Source organism: Anolis sagrei, chromosome 1 (genome assembly GCF_037176765.1).
Source record: "Anolis sagrei isolate rAnoSag1 chromosome 1, rAnoSag1.mat, whole genome shotgun sequence".
Taxonomy (NCBI): domain Eukaryota; kingdom Metazoa; phylum Chordata; class Lepidosauria; order Squamata; family Dactyloidae; genus Anolis; species Anolis sagrei.
In genome coordinates, this window is record NC_090021.1 from 145,514,820 (window position 1) to 145,527,944 (window position 13,125).

Here is a 13,125-nt window from a genome sequence, read left to right on the forward strand (position 1 = left end):
GTCAACATAGCCCTCTCATGTTTTCTGGGCTGAATCAGCCCAGAATACCTGAGAGGGCTCTAACCCACTCTCCAACCCCGCTCAAAGGGGCTTAAAATAAAATTACTTACCTGGCTGCCATTAAACTGCTGCTGGCATGTAGAAATGATGTGCCAGGAAAAAAAGGGGGGAGGAGAAAAATTGCTCCCCCTCCTTTTTTTTGGCACGTCTTTTCTATGTGCAAGGAGACTTCTGGCAGCAAAGCAATGGAAGCCAGGTAAGTTATTTTCTTTTTTAAAAGGCTTTTCTGTGGGATTTGTGTTTTTAGGAGGTCCAGAAGGGTATCTAGACACCTCCCGCCCGGAAAGCGCAGGGTTTTCTCCCAGTGTGGGGACAGAAGTCTGGCCTGACAAGGGTTTTTTAAACCCGAGTCGGACCGAACATTTCCACTGTCTGGAACCGCTCTAAGTATGTATTACTAGACTTCCACTTAGTTATTCTTCTTTATAACTCTGTCTGTTCCTGTTCAGCTTTGATGCAGAATCTGCAATGAATCCACTGAACAACACAGGGATCAAATTAAGGCTCAAACACCCAATCCAAAGAGGGATCTTGAGGTGAGTGACCCAGGGGTTAGAGTTGTGGAGATAGCTTGGAGAAGCGATTCATCACATCCACAACTAAACAAAATGGGTATTTATCAAGCAAAAACAGTCCAACGAAGACTGATCACTCCAGGTGATAATGAAATTATGATATGACTATTAGGGAGGGACAGAAAACTAAATTTGGAGAGAGGAAAAGGAACAGAGTGGGGTGACTGGAATTCTGGACAGAAAACATTTCACACTGTGATCATTTCTTGCAGGACCCCTTTGTTGAATTTTAGTGAAATCTGACAATTGTCCTCATGGCAAACAAAACAAAACAAAAAACAAAAACAAAACAAAACAACCCAAACGAAAGAAAAAAGTTGATGTTCCAGTAAGTGGTGGTGTCAATTGTATTACAAGCAACTGGGGAGGAGGGGGGGGGGAGAAAAAATGCATGTCCCTCATCAAAGGCTCCTGTGATAGACTGCTCAGTGATTCTGGGAAATCAAAGGACCCCCCCCCCCCAATAAAAAGATTAATTTAAAATACCAATTACAAGTTAGAAATGAACAAGTGCAAATTACAAGACTATAAAGAATGATGCTGTGTTGGACTGGCATTACTCCTACGACTTGGATAAAGACAAATTTTACCTCATTGAAAGGGAAGCAATTTTTTTCTGATTAGAACACGATTTTAAAACAATGTCTTCCCTTCTTCCTCCCCCTCCTCCCCCTCCCTCCCTCCTCCTCCTCCTCCTCCTCCTCCTCCGCCTCCTCCTCCTCTTCTTCTTCTTCTTCTTCTTCTTCTTCTTCTTCTTCTTCTTCATACAGTACATCAAATGTTACCAAAAAATATATCCCAAGCTCTTTATCAGTGATTTGCACCTACGCTTGACACTACGTGAAAGAGACACAACCTTCCACTCTCCAGTGAGTTTGCTTTAGAATTACAAAAAAGATTTGCTGATTTGCAGATGTCAGTGTGCCTGTTATAGCTTTATACCACTGTTGCTGGCCTGCGGTCCATCTCCGCTTCGAGCTTCACCATCTGCTGCATCTCCTTTGCCTGCAAACCAGGACAATGACAATATTAACAAGACTGAAGATGACAGAGGAAAGCGGAAAGAGAGAGGGAGAAGTGGAGAAATTGTATATTTTGAGACCATTTTAAAGAAGAGATTCTGGGCTGAAAAGAGGTGTTATAGAAATGGAATAAAGGTGCAGACATCTCTCCAGCATGCAGGGGGAAAGAAGAGATCCTTATTTGTATAATAACACTATGCAGCTCATTGAAGCTGCCATGCATGCAAAAAAGCTAGAGAATAAATCAGGAGTAAACTCTTCATTTTAGTGCACACTAGATTCATTTCTTCTGCAAAGCAAACGGAAATATATACTTTTAGAGCAATCACAGATGTTCTATTTCTCTCCGGACATGACTGGATTGGCTCCCAACCCTAGTATCTCAAGTCAAGATGTTGATGGAAAAAAAATCAAAACATGGAAATGCAATGAATGGATGAGCAAGGATAGTGTTTTTTTCAAATTACTTTTAGTCAAAGGGGGGGGGGGGGTCAAGTTATCTATCCCTTCTCTTTAATGGTCTGCAAGTGGTTGTAGCATATCTTCTGAAACTGTTTGAAGATATATTTTTTGGAGAATACCTCCACTCACATTTACTATTTATCTTAAGCAACCAGAATGATTTGAAATCTAAATAGGAACAGGAGCTTGAGGGACATATTTACAGGGGAGAAGTGGTAGATGTGGAAAACTTTAAGGGATGTCTTTGTATTTGTTCTCTCCCTCAAATTGACTTCTCTACTGCCTTCCACTGAAAAACCTGGGTGAAAAATGGTCACGAGAGAGTCATTTTCAGGGGAAGATAAGCAAGTCTTGATCACTTTCCTGCATTCTGATGATAATACCCCTCTATGGATGCTGCACATCAACATTTGCATTATCTTTGCAAATGAAGACACGACAATTTGCACTTTATTGTTTTCATCAAAATACAGGAACATGTATGTATAGTATGCTGCTATATTAATATAAGAATAATAAAAATAGTGGACAATCTGGCTTTCTTCATCTATGGAGACTAGAAATACAACCTCCTTCTTCACTAATGTCTTGAATTAGTTATGGAAGATCTATTATTCCTGTTTAATTCTGGGCCTGAAACAATATTCTCCAAACTATTCATTTGTCTTTCAGTGTCACTTCATACTGGAGGTGCATAAATGCTATTTAATGCTATTTACTTCTCATGGGATAGATGATATCAAAACTAGTGTTGCCTAAATAGGCAAACAAACTTCTAAAAGTCGTAATCTTTGCATGTCCAGTACAACCTCCATATACATTGAAATTATGAATTTACTGTGGACACACAAAATCAAGAATGAACCCTACTGAAATGCACAATTTTTAGTAGAGGTTACAATAGAGTGTCCCTGGAGGACCAAGGAAGATATGACCTCTAGGAATTTTCTACGTCTTATCAGTTGACTCTATGGTAACTTCTGGGGGAAGCATATCATAGAATGTAGACCTAGAAAATTCTCAGATATGACTTTTTTTGTTGGGTGGTCTCCTGGATGCAAGGATCATATTGTATTATGAACTGAATCCTGTCTCCTTTCAAAACTCTTCTCAGGTTCAGATTGTTAAATAAAGTTCTATGCAGGCATGGTTGGCACTCAAACACCAAGAGCAAAATTCCATTAGTTTTTTATGCCTAGCTAGTTATTATCTGTTGACTCTCTGATTTCAGCAAAAATTCTTGTTGATTGCTAAAAACCAGTGAGAACAAGATTTACACAATATCATAATGCATGAATAAATAAATTTAGAAACTGAACCTATCCATGTTCAGTCTGTGTTGACTGCAATGTCAAACACCCATGCTACCAAAATTACACCAGATTTTTAAAGGAAAACCTCAATGTGCACAGCACATCAATCAGCAAATTCTTACATTAGGAGCCAAAATGGAAGAACATTAAAAGAAAGCTCATGAATAGTGAGCTAATTCTAAGTCAAGGAAAAGGGAGATCATCCATCTTATAGCTACAACTTTTATCTCATACATTATTTATTTCAGAAGGGAAACACACTGAACAAAAAAGCTTGCTCAGTGTAGATCAATCCTACCTTGAATTTGAGAGACTGCATGACAGGATTTCAAAAGCTGTTTGCACAAAAATAATAATGTCAAACTTGAGTAATACAAGAAAGTAAAAATGAATGAAAAGAGACGTGAGAGTGACAAACATAAGCAAGAAAAATAAATCTATGCATGTTGATAACACTTAAACATTATTGTGGGATTTTTTTTTTTTTGGCATCTCTCCATTTTTTTCTGCTAATGAAATTTACTGTAATGTTTCTACACAACAATACTATATGTATCTGCTCCAGTGCAAAGATTGACTTTAGTTGGTCTTACTCTCAGATGGACCACATTGTTAGAAACTTATGAATGCAGACACAGTTTAATATTTAATGAGAACTCACTGAAGTCAAATTAAAAGAGCAAAAATAAACTTTTAAATGGACAAGCTAGCCACAGATCTCAGTACAGTATATGAAATAGCTTTTTATTCAAATATTTTTTTTCAAATAAATGCTCATTAAATTGCACAAAAATCATACAGACCCATGAAATATCACCCCTCGTAAGGCAAGATAATAGAAAATATGATTTTATGGTACGTGGACTAGCCAAGGTGAGGCCTATATGCTCCTTACTCTAGTACACACCAAAGGTAAGACTTAAAGTTCTCCATTATGTAAGAACTCAATCAACTAATAGTTCACTGAAACTATGTCACAATGCAATCACTTATCCCTGGAAGTGTTGTGGAAGCTCCTTTTGGAGATGGGGACTTCCAGCTTTCTAAATTTGGACTGGCATTTTGCAAAGCATTTCTCCTCTAAATAGAACACAATTGTTTCTTAAGATTCTAGGTAAATGAAAATTGCACATCTTGAACTCTTAGGGCAAAGCAGGCATGGGAAAACTTTGGCCCTCCAGGATCATAGAATCATAGAGTTGGAACAGACCTCATGGGCCATCCAGTCCAACCCCCTGCCAAGAAGCAGGAATATTGCATTCAAATCACCCCTGACAGATGGCCATCCAGCCTCTGTTTAAAAGGAGTTTTGGACTTCAACTCCCACAATTCCTAATAGCTGGTAGACTGTTAGGAATTGTGGGAGTTAAAGTCCAAAACACCTGGAAGTTTGCCAATGCCTGGGGTAAAGTGTGCTCTTGAGATACATTTGCATATGACCTTAGCATGCAGTGTAATGTAGCCTCTAGGCTCAGTCTCATGCTCACATGACCAAAGTCTGCTAAAAGAAACAGGACTGCTGTTGACAGAGAAGAGGGAATACACTCCTTCTATGATGGCACAGACCACTTCTAGTTTTAATTAGTGGTTATGCTGAAACTTTTGCTTAAAAAATTAATGGGTTTGTCAATATTTTCTGGCTTATTTCAGAACCGAAGTAAGAATATGTGGTGCTCCAGATGTTGCTGGACTAAAACTCTAACCACTTTTCACCATTGACTATTATGCCTAGGCCTGCTGAGAGCTGCGGTGCAACATCTGGAAGGCCACGTCATCCCCAACTGTTTGTAGACAGTCACATCTTAAAGACTGAGTTAATCTAACCCAGGACTGTGGAACCTGCAGCCCTTCAGATGTTGTTGTATATATCCCACAATTGCTGATCACCGTCCATGATGGTTGTTATTAAAGTGAGTTGAAATTCAACAATGTAGTACCAGAGTTTGCCACACACCTTGATATAATCAATTGGGACAAAATGCTCCTTTCAGGCACGCATATCTCTTTCGCAGCCTACCACATGATTACCTGCTCATTTTGCTTCTCCAGAATTTCTAGATGTTCAAGTTGAACTTTCTTTAGCTGATCCATTTCCTTTGACTGCTTCATTGCCAACTGTAAGTAAAATAAAACAAATGCAAATATGAACCATAAAATTCTCATAGTGATTGCCTGGCTTTTAAAACCAAACAAACAGATTTCCCAAAAGATTGCTTCTGGGGGGATTTTTCATAGAATCATAGAGTTGGAAGAGACCTCATGGGCCATCCAGTCCAACCCCCTGCTAAGAAGCAGGAAAATTGCATTCAAAGCACCCCTGACAGATAGCCATCCAGCTTCTGTTTAAAAGCATCCAAAGAAGAAGCCACCACCACACTCTGGGAAAGAGATTTCCACTGCTGAACAGCTTTCACAGTCAGGAAGTTCTTCCTAGTGTTCAGATGGAATCTCCTTTCTTGTAGTTTGAAGCCATTGTTCCGCGTCCTAGTCTCCAGGGAAGCAGAAAACAAGCTTGCTCCCTCCTCCCTATGACTTCCTCTCACATACTTATACATAGCTATCATGTCTGCTCTCAGCCTTCTCTTCCTCAGGCTAAACATGCCGAGCTCTTTAAGCTGCTCCTCATCTTCTAGAGAGCAAAATGAGGGATTTACACTTCTGAATAATTTATCTTCAAAATATATTATCCTTTTCTTGACTTACATTGCATACCATTTGCAGTGCACTGTATAACACAGAACTTCTTTCTTTGGCATGAGGAAGGAAAGAGCACCAAGATGTGGGCCTAGCCATATCAGTCTCCTGTAGAGACAAAACTATGAAACTGTTGTGTTGAAAAGACACTATTGTCATGACTTCTAAGTTCTCAGGAAGGTTCAAAGTGGGAATGATTTGTGTGTATCTACATGCATACCTTTATATGCACAAACTCTGCCTGGTGTGTGCATGTGTATCTGCATTTATATGAATACACATATGAAAAAATGAAACATACTGTATGCTAAAAAATTAAATGCTTAAACATGATTTTCATTCTATACTTTAGCCAAAAGAAATGGATAAACATGATTGTTGGATGATTATTCAAGAAACACACTGACATTTGTGATATCTATCCTACTTACCCGCTTTCTTTCTTCTAAAAACTTCTTTGTGTTGCTGCTGTTCAGTTCCCTGACACGCCTAAAAAGACATTTTTGACACTGTAATATATACTCGTGCTTTTAAAATGGAATGTCAACAAAAGTGGATTAGAATGTAATGACTATTATGTATATCAGACGTAGGATGGAGAGAAAATTCAAAAACAATGACTCAATAGATGAAAAAGGATTTTTCTGAATACTGAGAAACAAGGAAAATTTCTCAATAACAAGAACGCTTGAAGTTGGAGAGTTTTCTTTACAAGAAAATCCACATGAAAAACCAGTCAGAGTTTCTGGTTTATAAAGAAGTTAGCCTGTGCATTACAATATGTGCACATCTAGCTATCAAATGGAACTCTATTCCAAGTACCCGTTAAACAGCTAAACTCCATGAAAGCACAGACCAAATAAAATTGTCTTCAAGGGGCTAACACATAGTGTAGTGTATATGTGAGCCATATGCAGCACACATTTCTTTGCCTCTGACCTCTACTGTATCCTCCAGACCCTACATTTAAACAATGTGTTTGTAAAACCTAAAAATGTAATTTTGAGCTTAAAAAACAATAACATTTTGCATCCTAGTATTAAGTAGTGACTACAATCTTTACTGGTTATGCTGCAACAGACTATTTCCCAACACAGGAAACTAAAAAAAAGGACATGTTCCACAGAGCACACATGTTATTCAACCTCTGCTCTTGTCCCCATTACTTGTATCAGGTTTCCTCCATCAATCCATTTCCCCCAAGTTTCTCCAGAATTTCTTCTTGTTATCATTTAATGATATCGTTCTAATAATGTTAATGTCTTCGCAGATTTATGATGGAGCCACTTTGTCATATATTTGCTGATAGCGACATAAGAAACTAACATTTCCAGACAGTAATCCAAACATAGTCTAGAAAAAGCCCATCATCTCAATCATATAGCATTAAGAAGGGTATAAGGAAACAGCTCCACTTAAGGGATTTCCCTGATCTACACTATTCTGATGCACTTGGAATTTAACTAACTTAACATTCCAGGATTTTTTGCACATTCTGTAGAACAGGAAGATTGTATATATTTGAAAAGTGAGAAAAATTGTAACTTATATATATATACTTGTGGGAGAACATTGTATTTCTTCAATTCTAAGATGCACATTTTTCTATATAGACATCTCTTAAACTGGGGTGCATCTTAGAATTGCAGGTGTATCATGTATTATTGTTATTGGTGGTTCTGCATCTTACAATTGAAGGCATCTTACAATGGAAGAAATACAGTAGGTGGATTGGGGCAAACAACACATAAAATCTGAAAAAAATGAGCACAAAATGATGTATTTTCAGAAGGGTGTTATAAAAAAGCTATGGATTTTTTTCTCTCTCACAAAAATTATCCACACAGAGTGAGCACTGTAATGCAATACTTACCTCTCTCTTTCAGCTTTGTTTTTGATGGATTTGTCTTGGCTGATGGCTTTACTGTTTTCCATTGAAATTTTGGCTTGATTGGCACGCATTTCTTTGCTTTCTCTAAAGAAAATTACAAGATTTTTTCCCATTATGAAAGATACATTTCAATCATAGGAGTCAGCGCTGAGGAGTTTGGAAATGACGTGTGGACAGCAGTGGACAGGGACAGAAGCCAATGTGTGTCAGAACATTTTTTTCAGTCTTCCGGCCAGCAAGATTTATAAGCAGGACTTAGTATATTTGGTGCAAGATTTATATAGTACTAATCAGCTGGAATCATAGTCACAAAAATAACTAGCTGTATTTATATGTAAATGTTGTGTTACAGGCCAAATGTATTCAGTTGCCAACTGTGTAGCTTGTAACCTAGTGTAACAGATACAGTATAGATGCTGTAGCATATATGGTGTAAGTTATAAGACAGAAGGTTAGATATATAATAACAAATATATTTTTATTGTGAACCTATGTCTCAGTGAAATGCTTACCAGAATTTAAATAAGGTGAAGAAACAAATGCTGGTGCTTCTAACAACATTGTGAGATGTCAACAGACATCACTGACAACAGCCTTTGCACAAGTGCATTGATTGATCCAATCAGGATGGCAAGCAGCCAGATGCCAACTGCACCAGATGTATAGTCCTATATAAATACATGCGTTTTGTTTGGGTATCATAAATGATGAATAGTCAGCACCTTTGTTTTGATTTGTTTTGACTGGACAATATCTTGAGAGAGTTAAAGAAGCCAAATCAGAGCCAAGCTCAGATTACCTTTGGGAGTTTGCAGCATACAAAGAGATGGCTGACATGCTATCTTCTAGCCCTGCTGTTCCTGACAACTAATAAACTGTCCAGACATGTTGGGAAAAACAGACTGTGCTGGTAAGAGAAAGATAATTCTGGTAAGGACCAATCAGCCTATGTAGAAAGAGAGATTTGTCCCATTGTGAATGTAACAAATGCCTGTAAGAACAGCTATCCTGAATGCTGTTAAGATTTAACAATACTCCAAGAGATGAACTTTTGAATACCTTTGTATTAACAAATGTCTGGAATCAAATGTATGACTCCTCAACAGCTAAATATGTATACCTATATGGATCAGCTAAGTTATATTGTTAAAGATAATAATGTTTCTGTATGTGTTAACTATTAAAAAGTCTGATAAAGAAAAAATAAAGGAGAAAAAGCACCAGTGCTTATGAAAAACAACATTTTAATGACCATATGCTTCAATGTGGCCAGAAGGCAATGAGGGAATCCCAGAAAGAATCCAGATAACCTGACAAGGATCCTCAATCCCTCAGCCTAAAGCCTGAGGAACCCAACTTGCTTCAGTTGAACAAGGGATCTCTAAGCCAATTAACTCCTTAAACATTAACTAAACAAATTTGATTAAAGACCGAGGGGCTAAGACTTGTGTAGATAGAGTTGATTTTTTTAAAAAACCCTACAGAAACTATGTATGAAGACTGAATTTCAACAGCAATAAAATAACCAAACATACCCAATAAAATAAAGTACGTATTTTCCCCTTCACTAATCACTGAAGTTGTAGTTACCTATGGTAAAGCTTGAGTGAGAATTAAAAAACACTTTTAAGATTGGGTTGATAAAGACGGAATCTACCAACCCAACTGACATTGAAAGCCAGCTACTTGCAATCTGTAAATATTTTTAAAATACATGTCTATTTCACTGAACATACCAGTTCTCTGCTATAAATATGAGCTGAATCAATTTACAGCTTCAGAGATCTACCCTTCCTGCATGGGAGGCTTGAAACACTCACCTGTCATGGGAAAGCTTTAGTTGCTGGGTTTGCTGTTCATGCGCATTAACTAGCAGCTTCTTTAGTAACTCGCATTGCTGGCTCAGATGCAAATCACGCATTTCTTGCTCTTCGGCACTATGTGTATTGATCATCTCTGACCACTCTTTTGTGTGCTGTGCCACAATTTCTTTTACCTTGTGGAAAGGAGAATTACGTCAGTATTTTCCATGCTTACTTTTCAATGTTGCCAGAGACATAATTTGTAGGCAGCTCTGGGAACAGCTCCATAGCTCATAACCAGGCACTGCTGAGGACTTATCAAGGAACACAAGAAAAAAAGTGAAATAGATGCTTCTGGATACTTCCCTTTAAGCCTTTTACAATATTTGGTTAAAACTTATTAAAGTCATTTTCCCAAATTACACTAGAGAACTGCATACAAAATTGCAGTCATAGGATTAGTTAGATAGGAAAATAATTCATATGAGTTAAATTTTTATATATTTTATAATTTTTCCTTCAACATTGAGTGTATTAAAAATTATGGATGCTACCCAATGATGTTTATTCATTGGTAGACAACACTTGGGCTCATGAAATGAACGACACTCAATTTGCCCTCAGTTACAATCCCCAGGTGCTTCCATGAGTTAATGGATCCTCCAAAACTCTATGGTGTACAGTAACTCAAAGTCATGGTGAAATTAAAGTGTCTCACTTTTGCACAAGTGGAAGCACTTCCTGCAATCATTGATGACAATGTATGCCTTTAATAATGGCCAGTTTTAATATTCTCAACAGGTTCAGTGAGAGACCCGTATGAATTTGGTGATGGCAGAGGTGCAGGCAGCACCATCAGAGCCTCTGTAGTTTGTTTGTTTGTTCTATCATGAACCTGTGAGAAACCAAAGCTCTGTGGGTATTTTTATAACCAATATTCAGGGAAACAACAAAATTAAAACAGTGAATATCCAAAATTTGTAGATTAAGTCAAAGATGAGCATGCACTGCCCCCTGCACAAAAGAATTGTGCAGTCCCTATATAAAAATATCATTCAGTGCCTGTTTTTCTAACAGGACAGTGTCTTAAAATTCACTCAAGTCCTTAACAGCAATATAGTTTAAGCATCCAAAGAAAAGGAGCATGTTAGGGATTCTGATCAAATAAATGCTTCTGCAAGCAGATGTAGGGAGGAGAGATTATTTTGATACTTCTCTGTTTTCCCTGCAGTTCATAATGTAAATTCCCATGCAAGATTATTGAAAATATTGTGTATAAAATTATTTTCAGGCTATATGCCTAAGATTTATTTGAAAGAAATGAATTTCATGTTTACACAGATATCTCATTTTCTATGTATATCTAAATAATATGTGCATTCCAAAATCCAAAATAATTCAAAATCCAAAACACTTCTTTTCCCAAGCATTTTGGGATAGTCAACCTTATAAATATAATTTCCATTTTTTCTGTTTGAAAAAATAGATTTGCAGTCATGGGAAGATTTGCAGTCATGGGAAGTTAAGAACCAATGCAATATAAAGAAACAACATAGTACAGGCACCCACAAATCTCCAGGTCAAAGATTCTTCTTAAGCTTGGGAGCATACATCCAGTTCATTAACTGAATTGCATGAAATTCCTTTTGCTCCTAGATGATAACGTTAAGGGAAGAAGGAATTCACCCTTTTCATCAATGTATGCCAGTAGAAAATCTGGAAGGCAGTTCAGGTAACAGAAGAACACATAATAGATGGACACTTCTTAATCACAAACTTTGGAATTTTAGTTAAGCTCTCCAGTATCTCAATAAATCTATAAATCTATATCATTTGGTGCTACTTTCCTGTGGAGTAAGCAACCTATATTTCTCACTTTTAGAATCACTAATGAACACAAAAGGAAGATGTTAAAATAGCAAATTCTTACCTTAGATTTGTGATCAGATGTTAGCATCTGTATTTTATTTTCTATTTCTTTTTTCACCTCGAGGCAATTATTCCCTCTAAAAGACAAATGAAGAAATTTCAGACTTCTGCCCCGCAGTAAATTCCCAATGAAAACAGTTAGATATTCAAATGCCAGAACATATTTGAGCAACAGATCCCCTTTTGCATATTTACATACTCTTGGTTCACCTATGTGCTGCATAATTCAGAATAATAATGATTCACTTGTGTAGAGAAAATCCAAGGACACCCAATATATGAATTTAGATATTTCTCTGTTTCATATAACTAGAGTAGATCAACTGAATCAAAAGTAACCTGGTGATCCAAGACTTGTATGGATTTCCTTAATTCAACAGTTGGTTATCAAAAATCAAATGTAGGCATTATTCACATTCAAGATAAAAATGGTTAACTGAATTGTATTCTTGCCTCATTGGAGACAGAATATGATAGGCTTCTTCTATACTCACAATGTGCGATTTTGAAAAATCTCTATTTGATGAAATTACAGTTAGGATGATCCCATGGATACAACTCAGAGTGTTACTTCTTCTGAAAGTAATATATGCATTGCATTTTAATGCTGAGGAAGGACAACGAAAGTGGAATAGAGACTAAGGAAACTAGAGAAATGAGAAGGGAATCTATATGTATAAAACATCTTGTAACAAAGGCTTAGGGCCAAAGCAAACATGATGGCATCAATTATCTTTGCTGTCTGCTACAAGTTCAGACAACCTATAAGGCCATGAGAGATTTCTAATATCTAAGTCAAAAGGGATGGAAGACTGAATTGAGTTGAACCTTCCTTTGCCTTGTTTCCTTTCACATCAGGTACTTCTCCATTATCTCCATCTCATTACAATTCTCTAAGTGAGCTGGGAGAAAAGTGCTTAAAAAGATGGGGAAATCATGATGGAGGTTTTGACTTCTTTGGGCCATGTATCTATATATGTCCAGGGCAGGACTTCCACCTCATTGTTTACACATTCACACATGAGGTCCTATGAGCAAAAAAGGTTATCTAATTTCCTTGTCTAGCTCAGTCCTTATGTGGTGAGGTCCTAATATTCCATAGAGAAGAGCATTTTTATTTTTCTTCCTTTTTTTTTTGACTGAAGAAACATGCTGCTTATTAATCCGTGAACCTGATTCTGTAAGCATCTGTGAATGGCCACATGAATGCACTAACTCACTAGAGACTCCAAGACATGGAATGGCATTTATAGTGTTCAGCTGAAGTCCCTATTCAAGTGCATTAGGCAAGCAGCCCATCTGTCAGCATGGAAGAATATAATTATATCCCCCCCCCCCTCCACTGGAAATGGTGGAGCTTATATATAGCCATGTACT

General features: G+C 37.3%; 1 protein-coding gene across 5 annotated transcripts in view; it reads right to left on the reverse strand.

Moving 5' to 3' along the window:
* Positions 1–1,342: 1,342 nt before the first annotated feature.
* The window catches only part of PLCB4 (phospholipase C beta 4), a 255,778-nt gene continuing 243,995 nt past the window's right edge, over positions 1,343–13,125 (reverse strand). For 3 of the 5 annotated variants that reach the window (XM_067469124.1, XM_067469126.1, XM_060785743.2), the window contains 7 exons: positions 11,750–11,825; positions 9,838–10,013; positions 8,000–8,101; positions 6,558–6,615; positions 5,461–5,547; positions 3,731–3,767; positions 1,343–1,640 (listed from right to left, as the gene is read on the reverse strand). In XM_067469124.1, coding sequence (XP_067325225.1) covers positions 1,564–1,640; positions 3,731–3,767; positions 5,461–5,547; positions 6,558–6,615; positions 8,000–8,101; positions 9,838–10,013; positions 11,750–11,825 — 613 coding nt within the window. In that variant the 3' untranslated portion in view covers positions 1,343–1,563. The remainder of the gene's footprint in view (positions 1,641–3,730; positions 3,768–5,460; positions 5,548–6,557; positions 6,616–7,999; positions 8,102–9,837; positions 10,014–11,749; positions 11,826–13,125) is intronic. The other 2 variants (XM_067469130.1, XM_067469129.1) reach the window with 1 other exon arrangement.